General features: G+C 42.2%; 2 protein-coding genes and 1 pseudogene across 2 annotated transcripts; 2 read left to right on the top strand and 1 right to left on the bottom strand.

Moving 5' to 3' along the window:
* The first annotated feature begins 1,361 nt into the window (after window positions 1-1,361).
* Window positions 1,362-7,227, top strand: LOC139583839 (zinc-binding protein A33-like). The gene is made up of 5 exons (XM_071415375.1): window positions 1,362-1,793; window positions 1,922-2,226; window positions 3,869-3,970; window positions 4,045-4,236; window positions 4,478-7,227. Exons 1-5 carry the CDS (start codon window positions 1,526-1,528, stop codon window positions 4,598-4,600), a joined length of 990 nt encoding a protein of 329 aa, XP_071271476.1. The 5' UTR covers window positions 1,362-1,525; the 3' UTR covers window positions 4,601-7,227.
* LOC139582346 (thymidylate synthase-like) lies at window positions 6,671-11,909 on the top strand (annotated as a pseudogene).
* enosf1 (enolase superfamily member 1) lies at window positions 11,685-16,828 on the bottom strand. Its single transcript, XM_071415374.1, has 15 exons — window positions 16,426-16,828; window positions 16,175-16,277; window positions 15,790-15,905; window positions 15,591-15,677; window positions 15,219-15,245; window positions 14,707-14,779; window positions 14,513-14,551; window positions 14,222-14,304; window positions 13,617-13,739; window positions 13,394-13,528; window positions 13,081-13,122; window positions 12,832-12,961; window positions 12,534-12,633; window positions 12,289-12,370; window positions 11,685-12,188 (listed from the first exon to the last, which is right to left on the bottom strand). The coding sequence occupies exons 1-15, from the start codon at window positions 16,504-16,506 to the stop codon at window positions 12,102-12,104; spliced, it is 1,308 nt and encodes a 435-aa protein (XP_071271475.1). The 5' UTR covers window positions 16,507-16,828; the 3' UTR covers window positions 11,685-12,101.
* Between the last annotated feature and the right edge of the window lie 98 nt (window positions 16,829-16,926).

Below are 16,926 nucleotides of genomic sequence, written 5' to 3'. Positions count from 1 at the left end.
GCCCCCATTAACATCGACGGGGCTGTAGTGGAGCGGGATGAGAGTTTCAAGTTCCTTATTGTCCACATCACCAACAAACTATCATGGTCCAACCCCACCAAGACAGTCGTGAAGAGGGCACGACAAAACCTATTCCCCCTCAGGAGACTGAAAATATTTGGCATGGGTCCCCAGATGTATCCTCACCGGTTGCATCACCCGCAGTGCATGGCAACTGCTCGGCATCTGACTGTAACGCGCTACAGAGGGTAGTGCGTATGGCTCGGTACATCACTGGGGCCAAGCTTCCTGCCATCCAGGACCTATAAAATAAGCGGTGTCAGAGGAAAGCCCATAAAATTGTCATAGACTCCAGTCACCCAAGTCATAGACTGTTTTCTCTGCTACCGCACAGCAAACGGTGCTGGAACACCTAGTCTAGGACCAAAAGGCTCCTTAAGAGCTTCTACCCCCAAGCCATAAGACTGCTGAATAATTAATCAAATTGCCATCAGACTATTTACATTGACAACCCCCTATTTATCTATGCATGCTCACTTCTCCCCTACCTACATGTACAAATTACCTCAACTAACCTGTACCCCCGCACACTGACTCGGTACCCCCTGTATATGGCTATTGTGTTGCTTTTTATCATTTTTTACTTTAGTTTATTTGGTAAATATTTTCTGAACTCTTCTTGAACTGCACTGTTGGTTAAGGGCTTGTAAGTAAGGTCTACACTTGTTGTAATCTGATACAGGGAGACGCCAGGGAGGGGTGCATGAGAGCGTGTCTGTACAATACATGGCTCTTATATGACATATTACAGTCAGTGATGTGTCTTTCATTCTTATCGACAATACACCATTACTGCGCATAACCAGACTCCTGATTTCCTGTAAACCCTACCCCGACTGTTGACGTGAAGTACAGTTCAGCGTTTTAACTCTTCAGCGCTCCAGGCTTCACACATGCCTTAAGTCCAGGATTCTAATTTACATTGGGATTTAAACTGTTAGAAATAGTGAAATACTGAACACTTACAAAGAGCGAATATGAAATAGACCTATTCTGACTCAAAACTGTGACTTTCCAGAAGCTGAGACTGTAAGGTAGGTAAACGTTTGACTTGATATCTTTACGGAGAAGAGCGTGTACTATAACTGCACTGTAATAATTCTGCCATTGGTAAAAGTACAGCCACATACAAGCTAACTATTTGGCAAGTAGCAAAACTATAGTCTTAAACCATCGAGCTATAGATGTTTATTAATGGTTTGTAAACTACATAACAATGGAAAGTGTTGAAAGGAAATGGAACTTTCCCTGTACACAAGTACACCAATGTTTTTTTCTGTCTTACAGAAGTTCTGCTTTCCTGTAATTTCACCTTTCTGGAGGTGTTTCACCAAACTCAATTACCAAAGGGCTGTTTGTGACCTTCACTCTCCCGAACACAACACCGGGATTCTTAAGGACAAAGTTAGAACTAAAGGTTAAAGTATACTGCCAGTAGTGCTGTTACTGTATCTGGTGTTCTACGATGACAACATCTATTCCTGTCCCTAAGCTGCTGATGGACATTCTGGAAGAGCTTGGTGAAAATGACCTGAAAAGATTTCAGTGGTACATGATTCAGAACAAGTTTGAAAGCTGTCCCTCCATCCCATCAAGTCAACTGCAGAATGCAAAGAAGGAGGAAACGGTGGATACGCTGGTGCGGACCTATGGAGAGAATATGGCTGTGGATGTCACACTGGATATCCTACGTAGAATGAAAAACAATAATCTTGCTGACCAGTTAACTGAAGGTAGCCAGTGGCATATGAAATTAATCAATATCCATGACCACATTGTATTGATCATTTCCACATTTTGTAATTCTGGGTCAAATCTTAGTGCTAATTTCAAAGGTGAAACTAAAAACATTTAATTTCAGCTTGGAAGGAGCGTATAAAGATCTCTCCGTCAGTGGCACCATCTGAGAAAATGGCTTCCAGATCGTCTCTCCTAGAGGATGATCTCTCTTGTCCTGTGTGTGGGGAAATCTTCAAGTGTCCTCTCATCCTGTCCTGTAGCCACAGCTTCTGTAAAGAATGTCTGGAGAAGACCTGGAAAAAGACCCCGTCTCGGGGCTGTCCACTTTGCAGGAGCACATCTTCGATGGAATTACCTAACCTGGCTTTGAAGAACTTGTGTGAGTCCTTCTTACAGATGACTGAAAAGAGAGGTGAGACGAGTCTGGTAAGTCCTTTATGTTGGCATCAGAATCTAAGGAGCTCTGCAGTCTACATAGTTAAAGATTCAAGCTCTTCTGTGCAGCTGCAGGAACTCACAATTTGATTAATGTGTTCATAGGACAGCTATAGTTCTGGAACTTGAACTTAAAAAAAAAAAACTCTACTGCAGCAAGGTATATTCTTAATGTAACAAACTCTCGCCGGGTGACACCAAGAGCCAAGTTAATTAGCCATCATCTAACAATAACCTATGTAATTAAATACATTTATGAAAAATATATTATTGATGATGCAGTTACATCAATTGATATATAATTAATTCATTAATTGAACTGCAGAAAATCTTACAGAATGTGTCTTTCACTGGGTCACTGATTCCCTGTCTCTGCAGTTTACATTTACATTTTCCCTCAATAAAGAAGTTAGTAAGGTTGTTCCAAGAATTTGGTGGATTTTGAGAAGTGTAACTTGGTCAAAAATAAATCTGTCATAAAGAACACATTTCAAGAGGTTAAATAAAATAGAAAATATAGTAAGTGCCTATTAAGTGCCAAATAAAGTATAGGGTTGACCGTAACAGGGTTGATGATTTCATCTGAAATCAGCCATAAATCCCCTTGTGAAATGGGGAATGGAAGCTTGTTGTGTGCAACAGGGAGTGGCAATTGAATGCAAGCTTTAAAAAATTATAGATATTGTTAAAATGTTTCTAGTCTGTCTATGAGTAACAGGGTTGACTCGTTATGCTCGACCTACTCAGTTTTCCTCCACAAAACACCAGAAAATGGCCAAAAAGCATAGAACCAGCTCACCTGGTTTTACACTATGATTTTAATATTAGAAGTCTGTTTCTTTTGAAAAGAAATATATTTCAAAAGGAATAGTTTCACCATATTAAAACGAGAGTTCAGTTCACATAACAGGGTTGACTTTAAAACGAGGGACAGACGTAAATGATACACTAATCACATAAAATTAAAAATAATCTTCAGAAATTACTTTGTCAACGCAACAAAATAAATAGGGCTTTACAATTATGGTGCAAAGTTTGGGGTTAAGTGGGTAAAAATCTTCCTTGAAGTCAAGTGTGCACGGACGGACAAGTCAAAATGCTGCATTTTGGCACTTTAGCAAGTCTATAATCGTATAAAAAATCTGATTTATTGAATAATCCATGGGGTCTATATTAAAGGGCACTTCAATTAATATACAGATGTAGGATATTAATTTGATCACTCTTTTGATGCTGAGAATTTTCCTGCACAAAAGAAAATGCAAACTTGTAGTGTATTTGAGTTTTAAAAAGGCCTCTGAAGATTGTCATTTCAACTTTGAAATTTCAGACTTGATTTGCCCTAATGGAAAATGTATCAACCCCTACAAAAAATGTCTATTTAATTATGATTGACATTTCCTATTTTCCTTCTAAAGCAAAATGGCTCAAATGAAGATCCTACATCTGTAACAGGCTTATAAAATTCAATATTGGTTCACAATTTCCACTTAAATTATCAAAGGGATGCAACAGGCACTATTTTAGTGGAATGACTCAGTAGAGTTTAAGGTTACAGCTGAGTAACACAGTTAGACTGCTCTCTCTCTCCAGTAAAATGAGTTTCTTTCAATGAGGTTATGTCCTATTACAGGATGAAGTCTCATTCCAGACTGGCCTAAAGCCCCTTGAAGAGAAGCTGAAGGACTTTAAGAAAATTCAACAAGTCTGTGATCAAACAACTAAACACATTAAGGTGAGTACAAGTCAAACAAGGTTGCAGCAACAATGGACTTCACTTGTGAGAGCTATTCCTCTCACTGTTTTCAGAGCCAGGCCCAGAACACAGAGAGGCAGATTGAGGAGGAGTTTGAGAAGCTTTACCAGTTTCTACGACAGGAAGAGCAGCAGAAGATTCAGATGATGAAGAAGATTGAAGAGATGACCAGGGGTACATTATCACTTTCAGACACGATCAGAGACATAGAGGAGCTGCGAACTGAAGACATCTCATTGGTGCAGGTAAGAACTGCTCTCTTTCAGACATATCATGTAATATGTTTTTACATAGATTCTAAATACATTCCACACAGGAAAAATATATGAATTACATCGTTGATAATATTGATAAGTATGCTGTCCTTGTATTCATCTGCAGAACTACAAGGCCATGATAGAAAAGTAAGTGATTATGCCTCCTCTCTCTTCTCTCTGGTTCTGAACCCAACCCCAAAGCATCACTGACTCCTGAATGTTTCCCTAGGACCCAGTGCACACTGCCCAATCCAAAGCTGCTCTCAGGAGCACTGATAAATGTAGCCAAACACCTGGGCAACCTGCAGTTCAGAATCTGGGAGAAGATGCAAGGGATCATCAAACACAGTGAGTACGGCACAATACAATAAATCTATTAATTTGGTAAGTACTTTCATAATACATTATTGATAGTTTATTTTGAAGGAGTTGGGCGGGTTCTACACCGTACATATTTATATGGATAGGATAGAAAGGTAAAGATGTAAGGGAGTGTTCTGAAATAGCATAGACCGAATTCAAACCCATGCTGCAGCAATATCTGACTGTATCACCAGAATGTGGAATCTGGGCTATTTGGTTGAGGAACAGCAAGTACATAGCAGGAGTAGGCGGGATCCTCCCTCTGCAGAGGAGACCCCAGAGGATCAAAGTGCAGCTGGACTATGACAGTGGGGGGGTATCTTTCTACGACTCCAAATATATGACTCACATCTACACTTACAAAGACATCACATTTAAAGAGAGGATGTACCCATACTGTATGGTTGGACCCAGTAGTAATGCCACCAACCCTGATATAAAGATCTGCCCATCAGAGGTGTCTCTGACAATGTTATCTCAGTGAGGTGTGTGTTCCTGTGTCTTTGTGTGTGTGAATTATTAACTGTGATAATGACGGTGATTATGTCTTGAAGATGAAATCAGATGAGCGATGAATCTGTTTATCTCTGTTAGTGTGTCAAGTGAAGTAATGCGTGTGTGATTCTAGTTTCTCACAATAATGGTCAACTGGTATAATTTCTACTCTTTTAAATTCTGTATAATAGTGTATGGTGTGTGTGGTGGTTGGGGGGTGGGGTTATTTTACTTTATCCACCTTCTGTTGACTTTGTTGAATTTTTGTATTTGAATTATGCTACATCCATTTTTGGATTTATAAGTAAATTATATTTACCCATTGATTCTCGAAGAATATACTGTATGTTATAAATGCCTCATGAGCTTAGTACAACTGTCAAACCACATCAGAACCCATATCAAACTGTATTTGTCACGTGCTTCATGGACAACAGGTGTAGACTAACAGTGAAATGCTTACTTACGGGTCCTCTTCCATCAATGCAGAGTTAGATAACATAGGAAATAGTGAGAAGAATCTAATAAAAAATAGAAATAGTGACACGAGGAATAAATACACAGTGAATAATGAGTAAAAATATAGAGTAAAAATAACATGGCTGTATACAGGAAGTAGACAAGCACAGAGTACAGGGAGTACCAGTACCACGCCGTGCAGGGATACGAGGTAATTGAGGTAGCTGCTGTATGTACTGTACATATAGGTAGAGGTAAAGTGACTAGGCAACAGGATAGATAATAGACAGTAGAAGCAGCATAAGTGGTGTGTGTGTGTGCATGTTATGTGTGTGTGTGGGCGTATGTAAGGTGTGTGTGGGGGTGGGGGGTAAGTGTAAGAATGTGTGAGTGTGTGTAAAGTCCAGTGTGTGTGCATAGAGTCAGTGCAAGAGAGTTAGTGCAATGTTTGGAAACAAACACTATATAGCCTATGCAGTCTATAATTGTGGGTTCTATTCATTCCGCATCGCGGAAGTTGAGCTTTACAACATGATTGATATTTAAAGGCAATGTTCCTGCTTTAGCGTAGCCTGCATTCACGGTAAACGCTGCATATGTCAGGTAAATCGAAAATTACCTTTACATTTCTATCTCGGAATGTGTAACGCTTCTATAATGCTTCAGCTGTACAGATTGAATAGAGCCCTTTGATATAATGGATGGTGTGTCCTTGCATCCATTGCTCTGTCTATGAATTTGAGAGTGGTTACATTTCTCCAGCCCCATCCCTCAGCTTTTTACCGACACAAGGGTGGGGATCACTTTAAGGGCATGTTCCTCTAGCAAATCGCACTTGAATTGTAAAAAATGATTTTGCAGTAGATGCACTTCTCCGGAATTAGAAAAGCAGGGATTAAAGTGTGTGCTTTTCTCACAATCTCACATTGGTCAAATTTTAGACCAGGAAATGTTTTTGCCTCCATCTTTTTTTGATTGGACATAACTTTATGTAGGCGTGTCTTCGACGGCTACCAAATTAAACCCGAAAATTGAAAGAGACGTTAACGCAGAAGCTGACACTATATTAATTATTTCTGTATTTTTGTTAGCTAGCTAACCCACAAAATGCCTGCTACTTCTGACATACATACAGCAGCATCTTGTAATAACGAAGCATCTCGGAAACACGTCGTTGTCTCTCTTCTGTGATGAACGCGGGTATCTGAATCAATGTGAATACATTCTGCAACACGGCAACCGAAAGGGAGACCGAACAGGAACGGGGGTCATCTCTGTTTTTTGGCTCACAATCGAGATACAGTCTCCGGGGTAAATCGATGAAGTTACTTTTCTGTGTGTGCTGGAAGTTGTGCGTATGTGTTTCAAGTTTGAAACGCACGACTGAAACCAATGTAATATTTTGACATGGTGGGAATTGCATGCAACAACAAAGCACTACCTCCTGACTGTTCAAATGACTAGATAACTATTTCAAATCAAATACATTTGTATTGGTTACATACATGGTTAGCAGATGCTAACATGGTTAGCATGTTAATGCGAGTGTTGCGAAGTGCTTGTGCTTCTAGTTCCGACCGTGCAGTAATATCTAACAAGTAATCTAAGAATTCCACAACAACTACCTATTACACACAAATCTAAAGGGACGGAATAAGAATATGTACATATAAAGATATGAATGGGCAATGACAGAGCGGCATAGGCAAGATGCAATAGATGGTATAAAATACAGTATATACTGTACTCATATGAGATGAGTAATGTAAGATATGTAAACATTATTAAAGTGGCATTATTTAAAGTGACTAGTGATCCATTTATTAAAGTGGCCAATGATTCGAGTGTATGTAGGCAGCAGCCTCTCTGTGTTAGTGATGGCTGTTTAACCGTCTGATGGCCTTGAGATAGAAACAGTTTTTCAGTCTCTCGGTCCCTGCTTTGATGCACCTGTACTGACCTCGCCTTCTGGATGGTAGCGGGGTGAACAGGCAGTGGATCGGGTGGTTGTTGTCCTTGATCTGTTTGGCCTTCCTGTGACATCGGGTGCTGTAGGTGTCCTGGAGGGCAGGTAGTTTCCCCCCGGTGATGCATTGTGAGTTTGTGAGTGTTTTAGTTGACAAGCCAAATTTCTTCAGCCTCCTGAGGTTGAAGAGGCGCTGCCTTCTTCACCACACTGTCTGTGTGGGTGGACAATTTCAGTTTGTCTGTGATGTGTACCCCGAGGAAATTAAAACTTTCCACTTTCTCTACTGCTGTCCTGTCGATGTGGATAGGGGGGTGTTCCCTCTGCTGTTTCCTGAACTCCACGATCATCACGTTTGTTTTGTTGACGTTGAGTGAGAGGTTGTTTTCCTGACACTACACTCAGAGTGCCCTCACCTCCTCCCTGTAGGCTGTCTCGCCGTTGTTGGTAATCAAGCCCACTACTGTTGTGTCGTCTGCAAACTTGATGATTGAGTTGGAGGCGTGCATGGCCACGCAGTCATAGGTGAACAGGGAGTACAGGAGGGGGCTGAGCACGCACCCAGTGTATTGCCCACGCAACAATCAATGTGCTGGTAGAATATAAGAAGCCTTGTTCTCAAATTGGCTTTGTTAAAATCCCCAGCTACAATAAATGCTGCCTCAGGATATATGGTTTCCAGTTTACATAGAGTCCAGTGAAGCTCCTTGAGGGCCGTCGTGGTGTCTGCTTGAGGGGGGATATGCACGGCTGTGACAATAACCGACGAGAATTCTCTTAATATGGTCGGTATTTGATTGTAAGGAATTCTAGGTCAGGTGAACAAAAGGACTTGAGTTCCTGTATGATGTTATTACACCATGAGTTGTTAATCATGAAGCATACACCCCTGTCCTTCTTCTTCCCGAGAGAGATGTTTATTTCTGTCGGCGCGACGCATGAAGAAACCCGGTGGCTGTACCGACTCCGACAACATATCCCGATAGAGCCATGTTTCCGTGAAACAGAGAATGTTACAATCTCTGATGTCTTTCTGGAAGGCAACCCTTGCCCTAATTTCGTCTACCTTGTTGTCTAGAGACTGGACATTGGCGAGTAATATACTCGGAAGCGGTGCGTACGCCTTCGAAGTCTGACCAGGAGGCCGCTCCGTCTACCTCTTCTGCGGCAACATTGTTTTGGGTCGGCCTCTGGGATTAGATCCAATGTCCTGGTTGGTGGTCCAAAGAAAGGATCTGCTTCGGGAAAGTCGTATTCCTGGTCGTAATGTTAGTAAGTTGACGTCGCTCTTATAGCCAATAGTTCTTCCCGGCTGTATGTAATAACACTAAAGATTTTCTGGGCTAACAATCTAAGAAATAATACATAACAAAACAAAATACTGCATAGTTTTCTAAGGACTCAAAGCGAGGCGACTTGCAAATGTTTATCATTGTTTAACATTCCAGATCAGTTTCCTTTGTTGACAACGAAAAGGTTTTTTCTGGAAAGGAATTCTCGAAAAACTACTTTGGTTTATCAAAGTAAGAATGAAACCATATCCTCTGAAATAATCCACACTTGTGTGTTAGCTAAAATGCATTGAATTGTAGGTCTGCCTACACACTTGCATACCACATCCAGTAGGTGGTGCTCCATACCATACATGGTATGAGAAGTTGACAGGTCTTGGTTCTGTGTGTATGCTGTAGGGCTCAACAAATGCCAAGGAGCTCTCAGAGAAAGGGGTGAATATTTGGGATGCAAACGGGTCCCGACACTTCTTGGACAAGATGGGGTTCAGAGACCGGGATGAGGGAGACCTGGAACTAGTGTAGTTTCCAGTGGAGGCACTATGGTGCGGAATACAGAAATATGCACGCAGGTACGCCACACCCTGACATGGTATTGTAGGATTATGAGTGTTTCATTTAAAAAAATGTAACTAGTGCTTCATTTTCATGGATAATACTTCCCTTATAGATTACACAGGACAAGGTGTGGACCAACTACAGAAAGTTGACACAATCAAGACCAATCCAGAAGAATCATCATGTGTGCGTGGAACCTCAAAAGGCATCTGACAGTCTTATGACTTCACTGTGTATACACTTAACAGTCAATGTTGGTTTGTATTGCTCACACACCTGTGCCTGTGTTGTTCCCAGACCATATGTCGCTGCCCCCCTGCCATGCCCTGTGTCAGTTGTACGTATTTGACGGGAGGCTGCCGTGCCAGCTGTACCAGTGCTCGGGGGACATGGGCCTGGGAGTGCCCTTCAACATCGCCAGCTATGCCATCCTCACCTACATGATCTCCCATATCACAGGACTTGAGGTGGGGCAGACACCAGCTTAAATTCCCTATTCGCTTCGACTCAACGGATGATCTTTTAAGTGTAATGACCGGTCTATAATAAAAGCAGGGTAGTAAAATAAGGTATTTCATTCCTGCCTTTCTCCCTCCAGCCTGGTGAAAGTAGGTTCATGACAGACACAACTGAGATATACACACTGCAGTGAAAGGTGTGTAAAGCTATGGCCACACAGACGCATGAAAACAAATACACATTCATCCTTCTGTATTTGTCCATCAAACGCACAAAGGCCTACTTATTGTGCGTTTGACAGACGGTCGTCCATTATCCGTCAATGGATGACTCCCATTGCAAAATCATTGGCTCAATCCATACATTTCTGACACAAAGTGTCTGGCCGCGGCCCAAACGTGATGACTCTTCCCTTACAGCTCCAGAGAGATTCGGCCCTTCCCCAAGCTGAAGCTCATTCGGATGGTGGAGAAAATAGATGACTTCCGTGCAGAAGACGAAGATCGTTGACTACAATCCCCAACATATCATCGAAATGTAGATGGCAGTTTAAACGGGCTTCAATTAACTACAATGAACAAAAATAAAACACAACATGCAACATTTTCAAAGATTTTACTTAAGTATAGCTCATGTAAGGAAATGTCAATTGAAATAAATTCATTAGGCCCTAATCTATGGATTTCACATGATTGTGAATACAGATATGCATCTGTTGGTCACAGATACCTTAAAAAAATAGGGGCATAGATCAGAACCAGTCAGTATCTGGTGTGACCACCCTTCATTTGCCTCGTGCAGCACGACACCTTCGCATAGAGTTGATCAGGCTGTTGATTGTGGCCTGTGGAATGTTGTCCCACGCTTTAACGGCTGTGCGAAGTTGCTGGATATTGGCGGGAACTGGAACACCGTTGACATGTCGATCCAGACCATCCCAAACATGCTCAATGGGAGACATGTCCGAGTATGCAGGCCATGGAAGAACTGGGACATTACAGCTTCCTGGAATTGTGTACAGATCCTTGCGACATGGGGCTACGCATCATCATGCTGAAACATGAATGGCGGCGGATGAATGACCCGACAATGAGCCTCCGGATCTCGTCATTGAATCTCTCTGTGCATTAAAATTGCCATCAATTAAAATGCAATTATTAATTTATTGTAGCTTATGCCTGCCCATACCATAACCCCACCATCATGGGTCACTGTTCACAACGTTGACAGCAAACCGCTTGCCCACACAACACCATATGCCATCCGCCTGGTACAGTTGAAACTGCTGCGACGACGAACTGCAGTCCGGTCAGAGGAAGCAGATATGCTTCCCTGAGACGATTTGACAGTTTGTGCAAACAGTTTCATCATCTGTCCAAGTGGCTGGTCTCAGACGAGCCCGCAGGTGAAGAAGACAGATATGGAGATCCTGGGCTGGAGTGGTTACACGTGGTCTGCGGCCGGTTGGATGTACTAACAAATTCTCTAAAATGACAGAAGTTGCTTATGGTAGAGAAATGTACATTCAATTCTCTGGCAACAGCTCTGGTGGAAATAGGATGTGAGGAATCACAAAGAAATTAAGAGACCAGGCCTCAGATCCTTCCCTCACCACCTTGGAGATGCCAATTGCATGCTCCCTCAACTTGACATCTGTGGCATTTTGACAACTGCACATTTTAGTGGTCGTTTGTCCACAGCACAAGCTGCACCTGTGTAATGATCATGCTGTTTAATCAACTTCTTGATATGCCACACCTGTCACGTGGATGGCTTATCTTGGCAAAGGAGAAATGCTCAGTAAAAGGGATGTAAACAAATTAGTGCACAAAACAAAAAAGCTGTGTGTGCATATGGGACATTTCTGGATATTTTATTTCAGCTCATGAAACCAACACTTTAAATGTTGTGTTTATATTTTTGTTCAGTGTAATATCTGGGTGGCGGTTTTCCTTTTGATTTAAATATTCTTGTACAGTACAGTGTCTACCTGTTGCCTTTTTAGAATCAATTGTGTATTTTATGGTTTGTATCACAGGAATTTGGTAAATAAAGAATGTATACATTTACTTAGTTAAAGCTTGATTGGCACAAACATCCCTTTTAGAAACATACAAAAGTGAAATCATTTCATCTTGTGCAATGATAACCAAATACAGGAATTTTTCAATGGTTACTTAAGAGCGTCATCGTCTGGCAACTTTGTGCTTAGTTGAAAAATCTACTTTAACTGCCCGGCTTCCTCCACGACGCCGTACTCGTCACTGGAGCTTCTTCCACACTTGCCCCTGAGGGTACTGGTGTGTCTGCACTGACGACTCCAACATCTCACAGGAGTAGCCTGGATCCTGATGGAACAATGACCAACAGAAACCATGGGCAAGACTTAAAGATCCACAGCACTTAAATGAATGACCACAACACCAGATCATTTTGATTAAACCATACCTTGGGAGGCATGTAGTGGGCGTTCTGAATCACAACAGGGCTTTTGAAGTGCTGATGGAGGTGGTCCACAAATTCACACATCCTGAGAAAGAGAAAATATTTTATTTCAGCCCCTGACCACAGCTCAAATAACTACACAGTTATAACCAAATGAAATAATTATGGGGTCATTGTTATATTCTATATTATGTCATTGTAGCTTGAATGGTTTAGAATGACGGGCTGGGATGTCCATGTTCACTCACCGGTTGTCAAGACTGGCAGACACAGAGATGTAGTCAAAGAGAATCAGGTGCTGAACCAGCTCACACAGTCCAACACCTCCAGCATGAGGACACACAGGCACTGGGGAAATAGATTAAAGGATAAACACGCAGCACGGGCACAGAGACACGCACAGCTGGGCTCATACTCATCAAGCATCTGCTGATCTAGGATCAAGTCGCCCTCCCGTCCATACAATCTTATCTACAAGGCAAAACTAATCCTAGATTAGCCCTCCTATTCTGAGATGCTTTATGAATATGACCGCTGATGTCTTACCCTTGAACTTGTGGGCCATGAGCAGCACGGCTAGGTTCTCGTTGACACTGCCCAGTCTACAGCTGTCAATCTGGACAAACTGCAACGCTGACGCCTGGAGGAACTGCTTGAACATCACTCGATTATGGCACTGGAGGGGCCACAAGAACAACATTCATTACATATCAGTTAAACTGACTAAATACTGATAGCGCTAGTGTGAAACACTGAACACAATGAGTCAGTAACATTGACACAGTGAGTCCTAACCTGTTCTCCTGTGGCCACTCCAATGCCAAGCGGAGCCAAGGCCTGCAATGGCAGAACAGAAATGTGAAACTTAAGCAGAAACAAGCATCAAGGCTTGGAGAATTACTTTGTATTCTGAATCCATGACTGTTTCTCAATTTGTGCTGCCGCAATTTCTCACATCCCATCTCCTTGACTCCTCAAAACACATCGGAGAAAAGGTCCAAGGGGAGGGACCTGGGACCTTCTCCAATACAGTTGAAAAGGAGGCGAGGAAATAGGATGCGAGGAATCAAAGAAATTGAGACCAGGCCTCAGATCCTTCCCTCATCACCTTGGAGATGGTAGCATGTCCCAGGATATCGTCAGGGGAGGTGGGCTCTTCGATCCACAGGGGTTTGTACTCAGCCAGCCTGGTCACCCAGGTTATGGCCTCGCCTACGTCCCACCTTTGGTTAGCATCAATCATCTGAAACAGAGAAGACAATTGGCTGCAGAATGAATTGATCCAATCCTGTGCATGAGGTTTACTGAATCCAAAGGCATCATAGATTTACCAGTGTGTTGTGGGGTCCAATCATCTGCCGTATGAGACTGCACCGGCGAATGTCATCCTCTAGGTCAGCCCCCACCTTCACTTTGAACTTGGTCCATCCATCATTTAGTGCATCGGTGCACAGCTATAGGAAGATCGAGATACAGAATGACATACAGTGGGGTCCGAAATGATTGACACCCATACCCCCAAGACATGCTAACCTCTCACCATTACCAATAACAAATTGCATATGCTTGATGTAGTCATTGCATGCTAGGACTATGGGACCAAATATTAAACTTTCGACTCCTTTATTCATAAGTCTTCAGGGGTGTCAATTTTGACCCCTATCTTTTTGAGAACAAAAAAGTATCACTTGTTAAACTCTTTGAGAAATTGTATTAGTATAGAAAACAAGCCACTTTTTTTGCATTCAATATAGCTCAGCATTTTAATTATTTCATACAGTAATTATTGCTCATCTTTATTAAGGGTGTCAATAATTTAGGACCACACTGTATATACTGTTTCCCTATGGGGCCTGGTAAAACGTAGTGCCCTACATAGGGAATAAGGTGCCATTTGGTACTCGGTCCATTGCACAGCATGTGTATGAGAGGAGACCTGTTTCAGCAGCTGGTCGGAGTATCCTAGCCAGGCACAGGAGGTGGTATAGGCAGGATAACCCTCCTTCAGCATCTGGTCCACTGAGAGGTCACACAGTCATATCAATACACTTCATTAATAAAATTCATATTCCAATAGAGGAAGATACATTTTTATAGTTGCAGTACTGAGTATATTATGAGATCGTAGGGCACTTCATATGTCTATGTGTTCATGGAGGAGCATTTACAGCCACTAAACTCCACTTATCAAACCCATTAACGTCTCAGGCCCTTTAAGTGTGCTTACCTCTCTGCTGCTTCCCCGTCTGAGCTTTCACAAGTATATCTGAGAGAGCGCGAGAGAGAGAGAGCGAACACACAGATCAAAGATAATAGGTAATGGTTTTTGTAGACTACTTTGTGAACCTGTTAAAACAGAGTGCAGATGGCCATTTCAGGCAATAGAGGAACATATTATGGACAGTGTTCAGCAAGACATACCAAGGGCCTCTTGTTCAGTAAGGGCATCAGTGATATATCTGAAGTCGATGCATGAGATGAGCTTGCTGGGGTCCTGAGGGAAGAACACAAGCATGTACAGGCACATGTACATACACTACCTCATCCTAAAACGTGTCTGATTAAAGCACATTCCAAGATGTACACATTACATTGTGTCATTCCAAACTTTATCCGCAACGTTTTCCAACGTCGCACAAAATGGAATATGACGTTGCGAATAAAGTTCAGCACGACAATTTCATTTGTACACATCTAAAGACCTGCATCACTATACAGAGCTTTTCTGTTTCTATAAAGACCCATTTGGAGCTTTTGTTCGAGCCCACATACTACAGAACGAGGATGTCAAGCACTGGTTTGGGTAAGTTTCTGTCTTGACATTTCTAGAACATTCCATTTACATCCAAAATACAGATTTGATTGTCAAAAATAAACTTCTTTAAGTTTGATGTTTTAATCAAGTTAAAAAGCTCTCCATATCAGCAACTTACCATGTCAACAAGCAGCTTCCACAGTGGCTGTTGACAAAAAGGAGAACAGTCATTTTAGCAGTATCTCGACTCGATATGAAATGTCTTGCTATATTGCTTGGCATGCCTGGTCCACTAACATCCATAGCGTCGCTGTCTGATAAACCTCAGATCCAAAAATCAACAAAAAATGTAAAGAAAAAACATAATTTGAGTACATTTTCTTGGTCCTATGATATGTTCAGAGTACATTGAGGGGTTACTGCTTTCAATTCATTTGAAAAATAAATAAAATCAGTTACAAGGTTCAGACCGCAACGATTGCTGAGGAGGCAATGTGGGCCATGGTCAAAACTAGCACACTATATAGGGGACAGGGTTCCAATGTCTCACCTTGCCCTCGGACCGTGCCCAGAGGTCCCATACTGCATTCAAGACCGCCGCAGTGGCCAACTGAATGACTCCTTTCTCTGGTCCAATCTGGCACAAGACCGGGGGAAAAAAGCTGATTACACACATATTTCAGTGAAGGTTAGTTAATCAGTTTGGATTGATTAGGGTAGTTTGTGTTGGAGTGGCTGTGTACACTCACCCATCGCATCTGTCCATCGCTGGTGAGGAGACGGTAAAATCCACGGAAGTCACTCACAATCTCCTCTAGAGATTTCCCCACAACTAGGGCTGACAGGGCTTCCACAGCGCACACAACTGCACAGTTTAAAGGGACAAAAGTTACTCATTTGAAAACAGTACACAGTATTATCCTCAGACAGGCAGATCGGTTCACATTGGGACAACTAGCATGTAATGCATAATCATTTAGAGATCTGGGAGCACCTATGCATACAAAGCCAGACTGTGTAGTGTTTACACATTACCACAAGATGTAGCTGTGGATAACATGTATTTAGACTACTAAACAAAGCCCACCAAACTATAACACATTGAAATGGTGAAGGTTGGATCAAGAATCTTACCAATTTCTGTGCCTCTCCCCACAGTAAAAGTCAACCCATATCCTTGCATTCCTTGATCAGTTTCGATGACAACATAGGCGACAGAGTAGTCCGGGTCGGTGTGCTGAAAGAAGCCACATTTATATTTTCCTATATGATCCTTAGGCCTACCATATGTTGGCGAAGATGTGACATGAATAAAGCAAGTGCTGCAGAAATAACTTTTGTCTGCAACTTATGAAAGAAAGCATTCATTGCATTGATGTACGTACCATTGCGTCTGAACCATGTTGCTCCAAAGACGTTGGAAATCTGACATCGCGGACAGTCAACCTTATAATCTTTTTAGGCATTTTACTCAAATTCCTAGACCGGGAAGTAGCCCGCTAGTGTACTATCGCTTGCTCAACATGGAGTCCCGCCCACTGCGACTGGTTGAAGTGCCTTTCCGCGTAGGAAAAGTGTGATTCTCACATGACTTTATGCAATCATAGTGGCTACAACCGGGTGAACCAGGTTGGCGTTGATTGCAATCTATTTGGAACCGGCTGCCTCTTGGGCTTGAGCCTGGTGCTCATTTCTGTCCGACGGCAAAAGTGACGCGCATGGAGTAATGAGTAGGATTCGGTGTTTTCACATGCAACAGTTATTGGTTTTGATAAAAACGTAGCATTGTTGACAACATGACAGTGCAGAGCAGATTACCGTTCAATTTGAGCAGGGCTCCCCTCCTTTAACGGTTACGTCTGGTCACGTGACGGGCCATAGCCTAG

The sequence above is a fragment of the Salvelinus alpinus genome, chromosome 8, assembly GCF_045679555.1.
Source record: "Salvelinus alpinus chromosome 8, SLU_Salpinus.1, whole genome shotgun sequence".
In the NCBI taxonomy this organism is placed as follows: domain Eukaryota; kingdom Metazoa; phylum Chordata; class Actinopteri; order Salmoniformes; family Salmonidae; genus Salvelinus; species Salvelinus alpinus.
Note: the sequence above shows the minus strand (reverse complement) of the source record. Positions and strands in the feature narration are given on the sequence as shown.